At 57.6% G+C, this 18786-nt stretch overlaps 1 protein-coding gene and 1 non-coding gene across 2 annotated transcripts; both read left to right on the forward strand.

The window, feature by feature from the left end:
* The first annotated feature begins 929 nt into the window (after positions 1 to 929).
* NOM1 (nucleolar protein with MIF4G domain 1) lies at positions 930 to 14185 on the forward strand. Its single transcript, XM_043463990.1, has 11 exons — positions 930 to 1958; positions 3614 to 3738; positions 4293 to 4488; positions 6288 to 6611; positions 8214 to 8324; positions 9418 to 9585; positions 10042 to 10163; positions 10822 to 10954; positions 11329 to 11460; positions 12823 to 12932; positions 13257 to 14185. The coding sequence occupies exons 1-11, from the start codon at positions 960 to 962 to the stop codon at positions 13411 to 13413; spliced, it is 2577 nt and encodes an 858-aa protein (XP_043319925.1). The 5' UTR covers positions 930 to 959; the 3' UTR covers positions 13414 to 14185.
* Positions 14186 to 18456: 4271 nt separating this feature from the next.
* Positions 18457 to 18518, forward strand: LOC122438998. Its single transcript, XR_006268739.1, has one exon. It is a non-coding gene; the product is annotated as a U7 small nuclear RNA (small nuclear RNA).
* The last annotated feature ends 268 nt before the right edge of the window (positions 18519 to 18786 follow it).

The raw sequence follows: 18786 nt of genomic DNA on the forward strand, positions 1-18786 counted from the left end.
TCCAACGTCCCCGTGGGCCTCCCCAGCGGGAGCTGGGACTCCAGTCGCCGACTGTTCGGAACCCTTGTCCTTGGATGCAGGGCCTGCCCAGGCCAGCAGGGCCTCCTCCCACCCTTGTATCTGCAAAGGCCCTATTTCCACAGCAGGTCAGGTCCCTGGATGCCAGCAGACTTGAACTCTGGGGGCACCAGTCACGCCAGCAGGCACTCGTCCATGGCGCAATAACGAGGAACATCACCCAGGCAATCCCAGCAACACCAATGAAGCACAGGGGCGTCTTCACCCGGAGCCTGGAGGGCCGGAGGCCTGAGGCCGGAGCAGTGAGCACGGGAGGGCGCTCCCGCGATCAGCGCGCGGTTCCCACGGTGCCACCCGCCCAGGTGCCCGTTCACGCACCTCCCCAAGCTTCCACCCCCTCAGAAAGCGCCGAGCCTTCTTTACCATCATCCCTAAGCTTTTCATATTTAAGTAATACTGTGTGCTCACGAGCCCCTCTTGTGGGCTTGTGGGAGAGCCTGGAGGGACCCACCGTTCAAAACAGGCGGGGTTATTAGCTGCTTTGTTTTTGGTTTGACCACAGACGTTTGCATCTAAGACCAAATATTTCTCTTTTTGAATTTTAATTAATAGAGTTATTTTATGCCTGTTTTTTGTTTTGTTTTCAATCAACGTTTTCTTTTTTACCATGTATCTCGATTATTCTTTGCAGCGGCAGGCCTCTCGGTTTTTATGTTTGCATAGTGGTCTGATACGTGAAGATATCGTGGTTTGCTTACCTGGTTTACTATTGACAGACATCAGGGTTGTTTTCTGATTGTGAACCGCGCGGCTCCCTGCACTGCCAGCCTCCCGCCAGCAGGGGGAGGCGCCTCGGCCCGCCCTGCGCCGCGCGCCCCGCGCCGCTCCCCGCCCGGAAGTTCCGTCCCGGCCGGAAATCCCGCGTTGGTGCGTCCCCAAAGATGGCGGCGTCCGCCGGCGCTAAGGTGCCGGCGCGGGGCGGCTTCCGGGGGTGCATGGGCCGCGGGAAGCGCGCAGGCGGGCGCGGGCCGCGCCGCGGGCTGGGGGGCAGTGGGGAAGGGGCCCTGAGGCGGCTGAAGCTAGCCGTGGAGGAGTTCGTGCAGGGGACCGCGGAGGGCGGAACCCCCGGCGGCCGCGAGGGGTCCCGCGCTCCGGGCCGCGCGCGCCCGGGCGGGAGGAAAAGCCGCCGGGAGCTGAGGAGGGAGAAGCGGCACCTGAGGAAGGCGCGCCGGCTCCAGAGGGCGACAGGCCCCGCGCAGGACCCCAGCCCGGGCAGCGGCGGCGGAGCCGGGGGAGCGAGCGGCCCCCGGCCGGAGGCGGCGCGGGAGAAGGCCGACCGGCCGTCCGAGGGGCTGCGGCACCCCCCGGCTCCGCCCAAGGCCGCCTCGGCCCGGACCCAGGCCCAGGGCACGCCCGGTAGGACCAAGACCCCCGCCGCTGCCGCCGCCGCCGCCTCCGCCTCCCGGAAACGGGCGCTCCTGGCGGCCAACGAGGAGGAGGACCGCGAGATCCGAAAGCTGGAGCGGCGCCTCGGCTTGAACAAGCGCAGGAAGAAGGGCGACGGCAGCAGCTCCGTGCCGCTCAGCTTTGCCCGCGACGGGCTCGACTACGTCCTGGAGGCCCTGGGCTCTGGGGAAAGTAGTGGCTTGTGTGAAAGCGGCAGCGAGGCGGAGGAGGGCGCGGGCCCGACACTCTCTGGGAGTGAGCTGGACACTGACGCCGAGGACGGATGGGAGGAGCAGGACCTGGAGGGGGGCAGCGGGCAGCCGGCAGAGGATGCGTGGAGCGAGGAGGAGGAGGACGAGGACCAGGACGATGCCGAAGAGGAAGCGCGTGGAGCCCAGGGCGCAGCCAAGGAGGAAGGGGGCAGAAAGAGGGTCCGTTTTGCAGAAGATGAAGAGAGGCGTGAAAACTCGGAGGGTGTGCGCACAGACGATCAGGTATCGTGTGCATGATCTCAGTCCTCTGGGATCTCCTTCAGACGAACGAGGGTTGCGCTTGGGTGTGGGTCTGTCAGGTCAGTACTCTTGCCTGGGGAATCCCATGGACACAGGAGCCTGGCGGGCCACCGTCCGTGGGGTCACAGAGTCGGATATGACTGGGCACACAGCAGGCAATAGAGAAGGGAGAAGACATCTCTAGAGACCTTTCTCTCCCAGGGACTTGGGGGCGTCCCCACCGCTGTCCTCAGGCTCCAAACCTGACTCCCCTCCCCCTTGCTTTGTTCCATCTCTGGTGTATCCCGGGGACAGCTGCAGCACCTCTGCCTGCCCTCACCTAGTCCTTTTCCTGTCCAGCTGCTCCCGGAGTGAGTCCTGCTAAAGCACAAGTTCAGTTCAGTTCAGTTGCTCAGTCGTGTCCGACTCTTTGCGACCCCATGAATCACAGCACGCCAGGCCTCCCTGTCCATCACGAACTCCCGGAGTTTACTCAAACTCATATCCATCGAGTCAGTGATGCCATCCAGCCATCTCATCCTCTGTCATCCCCTTTTCCTGCCCTCAATCTTTCCCAGCATCAAGCTCTTTTCAAATGAGTCAGCTCTTCACATCAGGTGGCCAAAGTATTGGAATTTCAGCTTCAGCATCAGTCCTTCCAATGAACACCCAGGACTGATCTCTAACACTGGCTTGGTGGAGATCTCACATTGAGGACCAAGTTCACAACCCATGGCAGGGCAGACAGGGGCTGGAGGGGTGGCCCCTCACCTGTTAAAACAGCCTCACCTCAGCGCGCACCTTGTAGAATTACTTCCTTCTCCACCTCTCACTGGTTCAGTGTTCTGTCTCTGTACTCACTATAACTTTCGTGCGCGAGGCCTTTCCTCATTTTCTCACTGATGCGTTTATCTGTTAATGTCAAACATCTCTGGGAACCTTCCCCTCCTTAAGGGTATGATCTGTCTCATTTCTGTCCCTGGTGCCTTAGCGCCTAGTACTCTGAGCAAGTTTCCACGTGCTGTCAGCTCCTCTCTGAGCACTGTCTTTTTGACTGTTCCCAAGGCTCTCTCATAGTTTGTGGAAGTGTAATTGACATACTAGGGGGTGTCTTACGATTAAGTTTCTGTGTGCATAAATGTGCTTTCTCAGTCCAAGCAAGGATCACGCCTTACAAAAAATGTTTCCTAAAGGCTTTGTCACTCAGGTGTCAGGGAGGGTTGGTGATAATGATGAATAATCCCGTAAGTTGAAAATCTAGGAAACAGTGAGCAGTAGGTTGATTTTAGTTTTACCATGTAAACTTAGATACTAGTTTTGAACAAGTTTGAAGTTTTTCCAAACTTTTTCTCCCAACGTTGGTGGTGCGTGTAATCTCGGTGTTTGTGCGTGGCCGTGCCCACTGTCAATTGAGGCTGGCACAAGATGTAGGGCCCTTGGGGGCACAAACCGGAGGTGCGCAGCCAGATCAGCAGAGCTCCAGAGGGAAGAGGGAGGTGTTGACAGTTACCTAAGTGAAGGCATGCTTGTCCAGGGCTGGAGCGGGCACTCAGGAGACACCTGGTGTTCACTAGGCAGCAGTGGGCAGTGGTGAGCGCCTGCCCCATTGCCTGGGAATCCAGTATCTAAGAATAATTTCTTTCTGTCCTTTCAAGCAGAGTCTTGGTGAAAATGGTGGAAAGTACGTCCCACCTCACGTGAGGCAAGTGGAGGAGACAGAGGATGCCCAGAAAAAGGAAGAGCTGGAAAGGCTCAAGAAGCAGGTCAAAGGTCTGATCAACAGGTAACCTCGAGACAGTGCATGCTGTGCCTTCAGGAGACCGGCTCCTTCTGACAGCGGAGGCGCGTTTCTGGGAGTTAACCAAAGCCTGGGGTGCTTATGTTAGCGGGGGCACTTCTCTCACAGAAGCAGTGCGTGTACACCCTCCCATCCCCACCCAGTACAGTGGTTTTTCCACATCAGGAAGTACAGACGTTTATGCCAGGTGACAATGGGAAAGTTGGAATTCTCCCAGCAGTACATGTGGATGTGCTCAGGGTGGTCCCTGCATCTGCCTGGGGACAGCGAGTCAGAATGGCAGCAGACGTCCTTGTCACGGTCTCTCTGGTCTTGACGGGATCCTCTGTGTGCTTCTCTGGGGCCGCATCTCAGCTGGAAGGAGAGCAGTTAGGTTATTTGCAGATCCCAGAGGATTGTGTGTTCCGTACATATGTGCTGGGTTTGGGGCTTGCCTACGCAGAATGGGACCTGCTGGTATATTAGTAACTTTTTCCCTTTTCTTAAACTGACCCCCAAAAACGGCAGCCCTGTCGCTCTGTCTTCCCACTTGTGCGCAGGCTGAGCGAGCCGAACCTGGCCTCCATCAGCAGCCAGCTGGAGGAGCTGTACATGGGCCACAGCCGGAAGGACATGAACGCCACGCTGACCGCCGTCGTGCTGAGCGCCTGCGCCCCAGACACGGCCATGCCCGCCCGGCTGCTCATGGAGCACGTCCTCCTGGTCAGCGTCCTGCACCGCACCGTCGGCCTCGAGGTAGGGCTGCCGCTGGCCGTCCAGGCGCCTCTCGTCTCAGTGGCCGGCTGCTGCGTCCCGGGACACCTTGCCTGTGTGGTCTCTGTCCAGGCTGCGCTCCGTACCCACGTGATGTTGACTGGCTTCCGGTGCTGACTAGTCCTTGTTGGCTATTAGTCTCTCCCCCTCTGGACCGCAGTGTCCAGCTTGCCTTCGTCTTCTCTGGGTCCCCGCTGTGACGGTGACTGTTTCCGGTGTCTGAGCACAGGCCTTGTTGGACGGAAGGCCACAGGAGTGTGAGGGAAAACAGCATCAAGTGAGACAGAGGACAGTGCCTGGGCTTGGAGCATCAGTGTCCCTGGGCGGGCCGGGGGCCGCTGTGTCTGTGCCATGGCCCTGTGTTGGGATTCGGCGGACAGTGCGTCTGAAGCGCCCACTGCTCGGAGCCTGGCCTCCTCCCCCCTCCCCCGGGTTTTCGGTCCCTGCTCTGACCCCTGCGTCGGGTCAGGGGCTGCACGCTACAGGGCCTCTTCCTCACCCTTTCATTGACCTTGGCATCCGCTCGCCCAGGGTGGCGGCTTCCGGGGCTGTTAGGGAGCTCTGATGACAGGACTTTATACTGAGGTGGGGGAGGACGTGAATGAGGCCTCCTTTCCCAGATGACATCTGCATCAGAAGAGCTTGTGGATCCTTGGGACCTTACGCGGTACAGGTCTCTCAACAGCAGCGCGCCCCTTCGGGTCTGACCCCTGTGCGCGTCCTTGGGGCTCCAGGCGGGATGGGCAGGGGTTCCTTCAGCCCCGCTTTGCAGGTGCAGACTTTTTCTTGATGTCTGCGGAATTCTGGTCTCTTCTTTTTTAAGGTCTGTTTGAATGTAGCAGAGTGGTGGTTACTGGAAGAGTGTTCCTCAGGGGCGTCTTCAGTGAGGAGGCCTGAGTTGGGTGTTTACAGTTAGGCCCTGTTCCCGGCTCCTTAGAAACCAGAGGACGTGTCCAGCCTGTCAGAGCTGCCCCTGCAGAGCGCTTGTGCCCTCCTTCCCATCGGCTGCCTTTCCCTGAGGTCCCCCAGCACTGCCTTACTTTGCGGACGACCCCTGCTTCTCGCTACAGTCCATCCTCACTGGGGATTTAACGCAGCCCCTGCTTCTCCAGCCGCCCCCCCGGGCGTCCAGGGGTCGGGCTTACTCAGTCTTAAAGTGCCAGTCCCTGCCTATCCTTCCCGCTCTCCTAGTGGGTTAATGCCCCCACTGGAAGCTCCGTCAGCCCCCATGACCTAGATGGTTGATCCTTTCCTTCCATGACTGGCCACCTGCTCTGGTTCTGTCCCTGGGTCACTCACATCCGCTTTGCCTGCCTGGGTCCAGCCCAGCTGCAGTGGTCTGGGTCCCTGAGTCTCAGCTGGAGCATTGCCAACACGCTCCCCACCCCAGGCCCCCGCCCTCCAGGCCCAGACTGAGCCGGAGAAGTGAGCCGTGTTGGATAGCATGTTTTTAGAGATGTGGGTGTGTTCTTAGCAGTTTTCACAACTGTGTTTTTCCGAGGAACCGGAGTGGCTGCTGGCCACAAAAGGCACCTCCTTTGGAGGGATGTCTGAGCACCTTGCTCTTGTTCAGGCTCTCCTCTGGGAAGCTCTGTGCACTCAGACTCGAGTTCTTAAACTTTCTACCTGTGAGATCTCGTATCCTACCACCTGTGTATCTTATGTTAATTTTTAAAGCACTAAGTCTTTTAATACACGTCTAAGCTGAAAGAAGGGCCCCTGAGAATAACCTGCCAACTCGATTCTTGTTTGCAGTCACATGTTTTCTGCTCTTCGTCCAGGTGGGCGCCCACTTCCTGGAGGCGGTGGTAAGGAGGTTTGATGATGTGTATAAAAGCGGGCGAGATGGGAAGGAGTGTGACAACCTATTCACCATCATCGCCCATCTGTACAACTTCCACGTGGTGCAGTCTCTCCTCATCTTTGACGTTTTGAAGAAACTTGTTGAAACTTTCACGGAAAAAGATATTGAGCTGATCCTGTTAATGCTGAAGACCGTGGGCTTTTCACTGAGGAAGGACGATGCTTTGTCCCTTAAGGAGCTGATCACTGAGACTCAGGCCAAAGCCAGTGGAGCAGGTGGCAAGTTCCGGGACCAGACCAGGGTACGCGCCCCTCCTGACCTGCTTCCTGACTGCCTGAACGCAGCCTCGGCACGCGTGCCCCTTCCTTCCCGATGAGCGCTGTATCTCCTGCCTGATCTGGTGTTGCGGCTTTCTCTTCAGTGTGTGAATGAGCCTCCTCCTTTACTCTCAGGGGTTTAAGAACGTTCAGCTGTTCAGAAGAGGCTTACTGGGAAGACCTGTGGTGAGGGGCTCAGGTCAGCGCGCTTGACCGAGTGCTCTGGGCCTCAGTTTCCCCTACTGGAAGGTGGGGCCGATTGTGACCCCTGCCTCTGCTGGTCTGCAGACTGAGAGGCGTGGAGGAGCTGTGGGGGTCTGGGGTGAGGCAGGGGCCTCGTTAGAGGAGCAGGGATGGCCTCCCTCCAGGGAGCAGGCAGCGGCTGGCCTCAGGGCCTTGTGAACCTCCCAGGGAATCAGAACCTTATCCAGAGGCATGAGGCATGTGATGAGTTCTGAGTAGGTAAACACACGTTTTCATGCTCAGGTCACTTTGGCTGCAAAAAAGGAGAGAAAAGCCACCTTGGGGCGATGATTAGCAGAATTACATCGGGTGTGAGTCTAGGACTTAGAAGTCCTCAGACTTGAGGGGGTGGGAGACAGGGGTCAGAGGTCATGCCAGGTACCCAGCTTGGGTCTCCAGGTGGGCAGTAGGTTGTTGAGAGAGACAGACCGGAAAGGAAGACTGGCCCAGTTCTGAAATCCTGGGACGAGGGCCAGGTTCACTGTGAGGAGGGAGGCGGGGCTGAGCCTTCTGAGGGTCCTGGGGACCGCGGAGGAGGGTGAGGCGCCATGTCTGGTGCGGAGGGTCATGGGAGCCGAGCAGGGGTTCCAGACCAACACCCTGCTTTTGTGTTGGATGCTCAGGAAAAAGGCAGAGGAAAAGGTCAGTTCTTCACATCAGGTGGCCAAAGGATTGGAGCTTCGGCTTCAGCATCAGTCCTTCCAATGAACACCCAGGACTGATCTCCTTTAGGATGGACTGGTTGAATCTCCTTGCAGTCCAAGGGACTCTCAAGAGTCTTCTCCAACCCCACAGTTCAAAAGCATCCGTTTTTCGGTGCTCAGCCTTCTTTATGGTCCAACTCACACATCCATATATATGATTACTGAGAAAACCATACATAGCTTTGACTAGACAGATCTCTAGCTTTGACTATAGGGAGGTCAGCAGACATATGTGTTTAGCTCGTGGTGGCCGGAAGCTGGAGGAAGTGGGCGGGGTCAGGGGCTCGCTGAGGGCTGGGGGAGTGTGCTGAGCCCAGGGGCAGCCCCGAGTGTTCCCTGCATGCGGTGTGGGGGTTGTCTGAGCTCTCACGTTTGGGGGACTCTGCTCTGGGCCTGTGGGAATTCTCACTGCTGTGCTTGCAGCTCTTCTCTAAGTACAGTGTTATTTCCAGTTTTGAAAGTTAAAGAAGGAGAAAGGCCAGGAGTGAGAAGGGGGCCCCTGAGGCCAGTGGGGCAGCGGGGAGCCCCGGGTGGGCGGCCACGTTGCTGTCGATGCTGCAAGACGACGGTCCCTCCCTTCCTGAGTTAAGGGCCACCGGTTCCCCCGTTTGAAAGGGCGGCTCCTCCTGCCTGTCTCAGGTCCGCTTCATGCTGGAAACGCTGCTGGCCCTGAAGAACAACGACGTGCGCAAGATCCCGGGCTACGACCCCGAGCCCGTGGAGAGGCTGCGGAAGCTGCAGAGAGGCCTGGTGAGTGGCTGCCGCCTCCCTGGGGAGCCCGCCCCTCCTCCCTGGGGAGCACTCCTTCCTCCCTGGGGAACCTGCCCCTCCTCCCTGGGGAGCCCGCCCTTCCTGGGGAGCACACCTCCCTTCCTGGGGGCCTCCTCCTCTCTGAGGAGCTCCTCCTCCTCCCTGGGGAGCCCTCCCCTCCTCTCTGGGGAGCACTCCTTCCTCCCTGGGAGCCTGCCCCTCCTCCCTGGGGAGCTCTCCTTCCTCCCTGGGGAGCCCGCCCCTCCTCCCTGGGGAGCTCTCCTTCCTCCCTGGGGAGCCCGCCCCTCCTCCCTGGGGAGCTCTCCTTCCTCCCTGGGGAGCCCGCCCCTCCTCCCTGGGGAGCCCACCTTTCCTCCCTGGGGAGCACACCTCCCTTCCTGGGGGCCTCCTCCTCTCTAAGGAGCTCCTCCTCCTCCCTGGGGGGCCGTCTCCTCTCTGGGGAGCCCTCCCTGTGCCTAAGCTCCCCGGGCTGCGCTATCCTGTGAGAGTCCTCCAGCAGACGGGAGCCACAGGTCAGGTGCCCATCCAGTCGCGGGGGTCCCCAGATGGGTGGAAGCTGCAGGTTTCTGTGGTGAGACCCCCCCTTGTGAGCTGTGGGCGCCCCTGCGCTGAGCCCTCAGCCACACAGACTCAACAGGCGCGTCCTCTGGCCGCGGTCCCACCCAGACCAGAGAGGTCAGCCTGGGGGTGAGGGCTCGTCTGTTGAAATTCCCTGGGACTTCTCGCCGTGGGCCCCTTGGGCAACTCCCTCAGCCCCAGACTCGGTCAGGTCCTGTCACCGCGTCCCATGGATCACAGGCCCCTTGGCGGCGTCCTCGCTGCCGGCCGTGGGCTCTCCCCGGGGCGCCCGTAGGACCGCTGTCCTCCCACAGCGCGTCTGGGGGTGGGCCCAGGGAGCTCACACACGGACAGGTCACCTCTGACGCTGGCGAACCTCCCAGGGGTTAAGTGTCCCGGTTGTCGGGGACTCGGCACAGCGGACCCGCACCGGAGCGCCGGAGCTGGAGCGGGAGCGTGCGGGGCGGTGCCCGCGTGCTGAGCCGCTGCGCCTGCGCGGGCTTCTCTCTTACAGGTGCGCGGCGCGGGCGCGGGGACGGATCCCGAGCTCCGAGTGTCCTGGGACAGCGTCCTGAACGCCGAGCGCGCCGGGCGCTGGTGGATCGTGGGGTCCGCCTGGAGCGGCACCCCGATGGTGGACGGTGGTCCGCAGAAAGATCTGCAGAGTCCGCGCGCGGGGACGGTGCGTGGGGGACCGAGTCCGTACGCGGCTGTCCCTGGGGTTATTTGACGATATTACAGAAGTTGCTGTGGTTTTGTGATCTCATGTAATTCCATTTCTGTTACTTCCTTTGAAAGTATCAGAACGTTAACTGAGAGACTTAGACGCAGAGAGGAGTGAGGGGATGCTAGGCCGTCAGACCCTGGCCGCCCTGCCCTCGCTCACACCGGCAGACCCTCCAGACCTGGTGGGTTCCTCCGGGGGTCTGTTCCGTCTCTTGCTGTTGCAGTAGGGGTGCTGAGAAATGAAGATTCAGCACTGACTCCTGTGGATTTACATGTAACTTACAATTATCCCCGAGGTCAAGCCGCAGGATTACACACATAAGGTTTTAGAAACTTGGTGACTGTACTGAACCAAGGGAGAGATTTCAGTGACTCGTCTGTACGATCTACGCCCTGTCGTCCCTCTTTCCAGGTTAGCTCGAAGATCCTAGAGCTCGCCCGCAAGCAGAGAATGAACACTGACATCAGGAGAAACATATTCTGCACAGTGATGACGAGTGAAGACTTCCTGGATGCGTTCGAGAAGCTCCTGAAGTAAGCCCCGTGTGCGCCTCCTACTTGGCCTGTGAGTCAGGGGCTGGGGCGCCCCCCTCCCCAGCGTCCCTCCTGCTGACTGGCCGCTGGTCACTCTGGGTGCGGACAGCTTACGATCTGATTAGAAGGACCGGGTGACCACCTGACAGCTCTCGGTGGCTGTCGTGAGTCGCTTAACTCTGCCTGTTGTCTTTCTGACTGTGTCTAAGTTAAACCTCCTGTGTGGTTTCCATACTCAGTTGTAACGAGATTTAAAAGCATCTGTGTTCTTTGACAAAGTACATCTAAAAAGCCTAGTATGTATTAATTTTCCTTTATTTGCTTCAAATTCAGAAAGAAATAAAGGGGAGGTATTGCAGGACTGTGCAGACCCCACACAGCACTAAAGGGGTGGGTCTTCCTGTGTCCAGACCCGCCCCCACGGGGACAGCAGGTCGGGCGGCAGGGACCGCGCTGCCGGCCCGCAGCTGAGGCTGCCCCTGGGGGTCAGTTGGCCCGGGGGCCCTGTTCCCGGGCCCGGCGTCCAGTCCTGCCCCCACCTTCTTCGCTCAGCTCACCTCTCCAGACGGCCGGACAGGGCGTGCTGGGAGCGCTATCTGCCTCGGGCTGCCGACATCAGGCAGGTTGAAGGTTCAGAGCTCCGGCTTCTGTCCTCCAGGCTGGGGCTTAAGGATCAGCAGGAGAGAGAGATCGTGCACGTCCTGGTGGACTGCTGCCTGCAGGAGAAGACCTACAACCCTTTCTACGCCTTTCTGGCTGGCAAGTTCTGCACCTACGAGCGGAGGTTCCAGGTGACGGGGCCGGGAGGCCACCTGCCGTCCACTGACTGCGGGCCCCGAGCCGAGTGCGGCGGGTGGGCTCCCTGGATCCGCGGCCCCAGGTCCCCTTGCCCTGTCACAGATGAGGGTGCCGTGACCTGGTGCACCGGCAGGGCCTGTGTGGTCCCGTGTTTCTCTGATTTGAGGGACAGCATCTCAAAAGAATGATAACTGTGAAGTAGTTTCAAACTACTGTGTACACGAAGCCAGTGTAGTTGTTTCTAAGAAGTCTTCAGCTTAAGGATGTTACATCTAAGTGATTAAGTACCATACTTTGGATTATGTTTGTAGTGATTATTCTAATAATTTGTGGAATTTTAACTTTTTCCGCCTTCTTATTCTACTAGATGACATTCCAGTTCAGCATATGGGACAAATTTCGGGACCTAGAAAATTTGCCAGCCACTAATTTTGCTAATTTGGTTCATCTGGTGGCCCACTTGTTGAAGACGAAGTCACTGCCACTTTCCCTCTTAAAGGTGTGTGTCACGTATGGACTGATTCAGGGCACTGACGCCGAATGTATACAGCTGAGCCTTGAGCCATGTGGGGTCAGGGGCACAGACCCCGTGGGGAGTCAAAAAACCCTCTGACTTTACAGTCGCCTCCGAATTCTGGTTCCACGTGTCAGGAGTCACCCCACTTGGGAGTGTGCGGTCCTGCCATGCATTTTAGGGGGGAAGTCCTCGTATAAGTGGGCATGCAGTCCAGAAGTGCGCTCAGGGCCCGGGGCCAGTGTGTTCGATCCCTTAGGAACACACGTGTCCTTGGATCCTGACTCGCCTGGGAAACGTCCTCATCATCCGGGCAGACGAGCAGGCAGCGTCAAGTTGCCGGTAGCTTAGGGCGCCGTGACAGCTGCTGGCTAATCTCCGTGGGGCTGGGGGCGCGAGTTCAGGGCCTGCTCACACACTGGCCACGTTAACCTCCTGTGCCTCTGGGGTGGGGGCTGGGGCGTCAGAGGCCGCGCGGAGCGTGCGGGCCCGCAGCCTCGCCCCACAGCCTGCCACGGGGCCACGGCACAGACCACTCTGGCTTTCTCGTTGCTGAGGGATCGCGCCTTCTGCTTGCTCGAGTTTCAGCCCAGAAGGGACAGCGCACGGCATGTCGCTCAGCTGCAGTAGGTCCTGGAGACGCCCCTGGGGCAGGCCGGCCCGTCCTCCCTTCACAGGGGTCTGACCAGGCCTCTGTCTACACGTTCACCCCGCCCAGTTGGTACAGGGTCTCCGAGCTGCGGCTGTCCTTTCCTGTAATTCAGCATAAGCCTGAAATGTGGCCACATTGATCTCTGCACTTCTCAGATTTTATGACTCTTGTATAGCGTCCCACTGTGTAAGGGTGCTGTGATTTTTATGTACACAGGTTTGTCCTTCCTGGACCTAGATTCTGTGTGTGTGTCTGTGTGTGTGTATGTGGTTTTAGTTGGGGTAGTCTCTCTGAGGTGTGGAGTGGTCACACCTGTGTGTGTGTGTGTGTGGTTTTAGTCAGGGTAGTCTCTCTGAGGTGTGGAGTGGTCACACCTGTGTGTGTGTGTGTGGTTTCAGTCGGGGTAGTCTTGCTGAGGCGTGGAGACGGTCGCACCGTCTCCGTTCTCAGGAGCCCTGCTTCACTCGGCGCCCCTGGACTTGACTGAGCTCTGCTGAGTCCCCTCGCCAGCGGGCGCACAGTCTGCACCAGTGATGAGAGGGCCCAGGGCCTCAGCTGGTCGTTTTATAAAACTGGAAATAACCTTAGTTAAGGGGGTGGGGGAGGGGGTAGTTATCCCTCAGACTGTTTAGAAATCATTGAGAAGTTGGCTAAACCAATGTAACTTTATTATTTTTTTATCCTGACTCTATTAGGTTGTGGAATTCAGCGAACTGGACAAACCCAGAGTCCACTTCTTACGAAAAGTGTTGCATATACTGCTAATAGAAACAGAACTTGAAGATCTTGGTTTGATTTTTGCAAGGTTTGTTCCCAGCTTTTTTGATAAAACATATGGAAAAGAAAAGAGAAAGCATTTTCACTTAGGTTGTCTTAGAAAAGCAAGCTTGTCGTGTTTTATGTGTATTTAGGTGCAGCTTTTCAGTTTTAATTTTAATAACATCTTGTACATTAATCTGGGGGACAGGAGACTTGCCTAATGGTGAAATGAAGATGATTTGTGACCGATAGAACATGTTCTGCACTGAGCCCTCTGCTTCAGTGGGAATTGGGCATGTCTCCGTCTCTGGGGTCCCCCCAATGGAGCGAGAGGGCGGCTGGTCACTGACGCGTGTCCCTTCCTCCCCAGGGTGTCAGACAAGCCGGCGCTGGGCCTGCTACGTGAGGGCCTGAAGCTCTTCATCAGCCACTTCCTGCTGAGGGGCGCCCCGGAGGCCGGAGCCCTGCGGGAGCGGGCAGAACTATGTACCCAGGCCCTGCAGGGGCGGGGGGCCCTCAGGATGTAGTGGGTGGCGGGTGGGGTGCCCCTGTCTGCGCAGCGTCTCCTTGTATGGCTCGCGTGAAAGGCGGGTGCAGCTGTAGCCCCGACTGTGATGTGTAAAGTAGTGTATTTCGCTCCAGGGCTATATTGCACTTGTATCTTAAAGCATCCTCAAATAACTATTTGTATCTTCGGGAGGGCGGGCGGACGGGGCAGGCGCTAGGCAGTGAGGAGACGGAGGAGTGGGTGTGCAGTGTCTTATTTTTTTCAGAGACAGGATGAGCTCGAGGCTGCAGTCTGAGAGATTGGTGGTGGTTGTATCTTTATGTATATCGGTTAAAAATTCAGAAGTCGTCAGTGAAACGTGCCTGATGTGTTGATACGTGAAGTGTCTGGGAGGCTGGTGTCCTGGGAAGGGGGCAGCTGACCCGGGCCTCGCGGGGTGGACGGTGCTCCTGGCTCCTCACCTCGGGTTCCCACGGGGGAATGGACAGCTCCCCTGAGTGTCACTGACTCCCCGCAAGGCTCAAGTCCCCGCGTGAGCAGGCGGAGCCTGTGCCCGCCGGGCGCGCCTGCCGAGCGGGTTCTCGGGCAGGAACTTGGGACAGACCGCGGCGGGCATGCTCGGGCTGCGTCTGACGTGCAGGGCCCCCTCCGCTCGCTGCACCCGGGCAGAGCGCAGACACGGTAAATGTCCGTGTTGCTGAGTCCGGGTGAGGTTTATACAGATGAAATGTACTTTTGTAACTTTTCCTCAAGTTTTAAGTTATTTCAAAATAAAGAATTTTTATAAAACATGCATGCTGCAGAACTCATTTTTTCAAGGTCTGAAATACTCTGATGTCTTTTCACGAATTGAGCTAATTTGGATCAGTGTTGCCTCCTTTCTTTCACCTTTAGTCTCTGCCGCGCTGGGTCCTTGTAGCTGCGGGGCGTGTCTCCGGCTGCGGGGCGTGTCTCCGGCTGCAGCGTCTCTCCGGCTGCTGCGTCTCTGCGGCTGCTGCATCTCTGCGGCTGCGGAGCCAGCGCTCGTTCGGGTGCTGTGTCCTGTCACTGCACGCAGGCTCCAGGGCGCCTGGGCCTCCGCAGGTGCAGCTCCGGGGCCCCGATGCTCCGAGGCACGTGAGATCTTCCCGGGTCAGGGCTCGAAGCCGGGTCTCCTGCCCGGGCAGGTGGCTTTGCCACTGGACCACCAAGGAAGCCCTGAGCTTTTTAAGGAAACTGCTCGGTCCTTACTGTAGAGCGGCGGCCACGTGCCTGGTGGTTTACTTCCCTGTGACGTGCCCCTGAGTTGGCCGGAGGAGCCAGAGGGAAGGGCCCGCACCTGGACCTGGACCTGGACCTGGACCTGGATGGCCAGGGCATCGCTCACCAGAGCTCTGGGCTCAAGGTGCCGACTGGGGGCTGCAGACCACACCCCTGCCAGGGTGTCAGGGCAGAACTTAGCACCTGCAGCTGGTGCAGAACCTGAGCCCGTCGGATTGTTTCCACTTCCAGCGGTGTGTGCGGCTGTTTGTCCTGAGGCTGCGGTGTCTGAACTACATCCACTCGAGGCCTCTTCCTGGGGCTGCTGAGTAGGAGTGGGGCTTGGTCTCACTCAGCATTTGCTGGGGGCTCCTCCCTGCCACACGCGGAGTTGAGCCCCGGGACAGCTTGAAGGGTTCAGAGACATCATCGAAGTTCAACAGCCCACGTCCCTGTCGTCACGTGCGCCAAAAGCGGCAGGTAGCCAGCCAGCCCCCTCCGGCCAGGCATGGTGAGCTTGCCGGAGGAGGTGACCCTGGGCCCGGCCCTTCCAGCCAGACCCAGGGGTACCGGGGGACGTGTGGGCACCAGCAGAGGGTCAGGACGCAGGGCCGGGCCACGTGGGGCGCTGGGACCCGGACAGACGTGGGACGGGACCGGCGCCTGCAGCCCGCTTGTGAGGAGCGGGCGTGTATCTGCTCAACGGGGGGGAAGCCGTTGAAGGAGCGTCAGCAGGGAGTGAAGCCAGCAAGGCTGCGTTTTGGGGAATACTGCCGGCAAACAGCGGGAGGTGCCGGGTCACCTGGTGGGAAGGCTGGTGGCTCTCGTCCCCTTCCTGGCCCGAGACAGCAGCCGTGAGAAGGAAGATTCTGGAGACGTGACTGATGCACACGCAGCAGAAGTGGGTGCCTTTCAGTGAAGAGGTCGAGGGGGCACTTGGGGCCCTCCCAGTGCCCATCAGCAGCAGGGTCAGGCAGGAGGGCGCAGACACACCGCCCAAGGTGGGGGCCCCAGGGCCGGGTGTCGGAACCCCCCACGGAAGCTGAGTTAGGAGGAGGCCAGGGACAGGGTGCCGCCCGGCAGCTGCTAGTGCAGAGAGCACAACCTGGGAGGACCTGGAGATGGCCCGGGAGCTCCACACAGCTCAGGCCCGTCCCGGGACGGCGGCTGTGACCGCAGAGGGGCTTCAGGCAGACCCCAGACGGGAGCAATGACTGTGAGCCTCTGCAGGGCTGCAGGTCTCCCCACAGGTGACACATTTAAGGTGCGCAAGTGGGTGTGTAGGGAGCATCACGCACATCATCCAGAGCGTTCCGAGAGGCCGGGAACCTCGGATCTTCCAGGAAAGGAGCACTGGCCTGAGAATCGGGGCTTTTCCTCTTCTCACATTTCATACCTTACTCCACACGGATGACGCCAGCCAGAGAGGGGTCAAGTTCACACGCAGATGACGTTTATCTCGAGTGGAGCTGGGTAAAATGAAAAATGATGTTTGCATGATAAGATGATGAAAGGGAAAGCAGGGACTGAGTTTAAAACGTTCTGAGGCTGCTGCGTGTGTGTGTGGAAAACAATGCCATATGTGTGCACGCCGGCCTGGGGAGCAGAGTGATTTTGACCTTGAGCATGTCCAAAGCGGGACGCTTGTCCAGGGCCTCTGGGGGGTTATCATGTCGGCATGCTCGCGTGCTCAAGTCGCCAGTCTGCAGGGGATGGGCGCCCACCCCGCCCCCAGCCCCAGCATGGCCTTTGTCTTTGCTCCCAGCCCTGGGGAGCCAACCTGTGGGCCTGGCCCTCCCCTCCTGCCCCTCACACACCTGACCATTCCTGCTGACAGAGGCATGGGGATTGCCCCTCGAGGGCCCCATGACGTGCAACCAGTGTGGCATTCATCTGGCTCAGCCCGAGGTCAAAATCAGTAAGAGGACTTAAAAATTACTCTCTAGAGAAAATCATTTATGGTGGACTGTGTGTGTCATTTTACTTGGTCAGAAGTACTTCCTAAGAAGATGGCAAATTCTTCTGCTTTTATTTTTTTGGTTTGTCCATCATTAACATTTTCCCTGTTTGGTTTTTCTCTTTCTTTTGTATGTAATCCACATCCATTTACAAACACATGTTTTGATGGCAACTCTAGAAAGTAAACACGTCAGGTCAGGACGCTTAGCTCTTAAGCCCTCAGCCTGCATCTCCTGAGGACGAGGACACTCTCATACATCTTGAGTACAGGGGTGCCAGGACCACCCTGAGAACACAGACGTCCTTTCAGGGATGGTCCAGCAGACAGGCCGTTTGCATCCTTCTGATTGTTCTGAAGTGCATTTCCTACAGTGTTTTTGCCCCCTAGACAGAATACAGTCAAGGTTCAAACGTTACCTTTATTTCTCTTTTAATATAGAACACCCACCCCATCCCATCCCCACTTAAATTTTTCTCTCAAGGCCAAAAAAAGGGGGTGGGGGAACTTCCCTGGTGGTCCAGTGGTTAACACTCTGCACTTCCAACACAGGGGGCACTGGTTCGAACCCTGGTCAGGAACTAAGCCCCCACATGCCCCATAGTGCTGCCAAAAAACTAAAATAAAATTCCCTGAGAAACCGGCTCTTTGTCAAGACGAGTCCTGCACGCATCCGGCGGGTTCCGCATGGACATGGCCGGGGCAGCACACTCAGGACCGGCGGCCTCCGGCTTCACCGCGGGACAGAGGTCAGTGCGTGGCTCAGGCCAGTGGTGCTCGGTCACTAGTTACGGCCGAGGCCCGCACAGGCACATTGTCACCTTCGTGATGATTAAGGGACATTAATCACCAGAAGTTAAGGACATCTTCAGTTCAGTTCAGTTCAGTTCAGTCTCTCAGTCGTGTCCGACTCTTTGCGACCCCATGAACCGCAGCACGCCAGGCCTCCCTGTCCATTACCAACTCCCGGAGTTTACTCAAACTCATGTCCATTGAGTTGGGGATGCCATCCAGCCATCTCATTCTCTGTCATCCCCTTCTTCTCCTGCCCCCAATCCCTTCCAGCGTCAGGGTCTTTTCAAATGAGTCAGCTCTTTGCATCAGGTGGCCGAGGTATTGGAGTTTCAGCTTCAGCATCAGTCCTTCCAATGAACACCCAGGACTGATCTCCTTCAGGATGGACTGGTTGGATCTCCTTGCAGTCCAAGGGACTCTCAAGTCTTCTCTAACACCACAGTTCAAAAGCATCAATTCTTCGGTGCTCAGCTTTCTTCACAGTCCAACTGTCACATCCATACATGACCACTGGAAAAACCATAGCCTTGACCAGACGGATCTTTGTTGACAAAGTAATGTCTCTGCTTTTTAAAATGCTATCTAGGTTGGTCATAACTTTCCTTCCAAGGAGTAAGCGTCTTTTAATTTCATGGCTGCAGTCACCATCTGCAGTGATTTTGGAGCCCCAAAAATAAAGTCTGACTTTATTTTTTGGAGCCCCAAAAATAAAGTCTGTTTCCACTGTTTCCCCATCTATTTCCCATGAGGTGATGGGACAAGATGCCATGATCTTAGTTTTCTGAATGTTGAGCTTTAAGCCAACTTTTTCACTCTCTTCTTTCACTTTCATCAAGAGGCTTTTTAGTTCCTCTTCACTTTCTGCCATAAGGGTGGTGTCATCTGCATATCTTACAATGGAGAAAAAAATGTGGCAAAATGTGAACTCCCTGTTCCCCACCAATATATTTGCCTAGTGGGACAGGCAGGTGCAGGGATGCTTGCCAGACTCAATTATGGCAAAATGGTCATTTTCTAACTCCGTCATCCCTCCTGCATGACTAGCTGGCATTCTTTAAAAATGAGACTTCTAAGTGTTACAGCTCTTTTAGAATTTGTCTAGCAGGTTTTCCGGTTCGCACCGGAAAGCCCAAAAAAAAAAAAAAAAAAAAATGAGACTTCTATACTCCTCTGCCTTTTCTGGGAAAGCTCAGACTCTACCCATCTCGAGCCCACTGAAGTGGTGACAAGTGAGTCTCTGAAAGGCAGTCTCGAGGCGCTGTCAGTGGCCGCGGCGAGCACAGATGTGTTCCCAGCAGAGCCTGCGGGTTGGGTGGGCGGGGGCCCGGTCTCCCGTGCTCTTGGGCCGCTGGCGCGGTCCCCTGCCTGTCGGGGGAGACCCTGCCGGCTGGAGGGAACCCC

Source organism: Cervus canadensis, chromosome 3, assembly GCF_019320065.1.
Source record: "Cervus canadensis isolate Bull #8, Minnesota chromosome 3, ASM1932006v1, whole genome shotgun sequence".
NCBI classification, from domain to species: domain Eukaryota; kingdom Metazoa; phylum Chordata; class Mammalia; order Artiodactyla; family Cervidae; genus Cervus; species Cervus canadensis.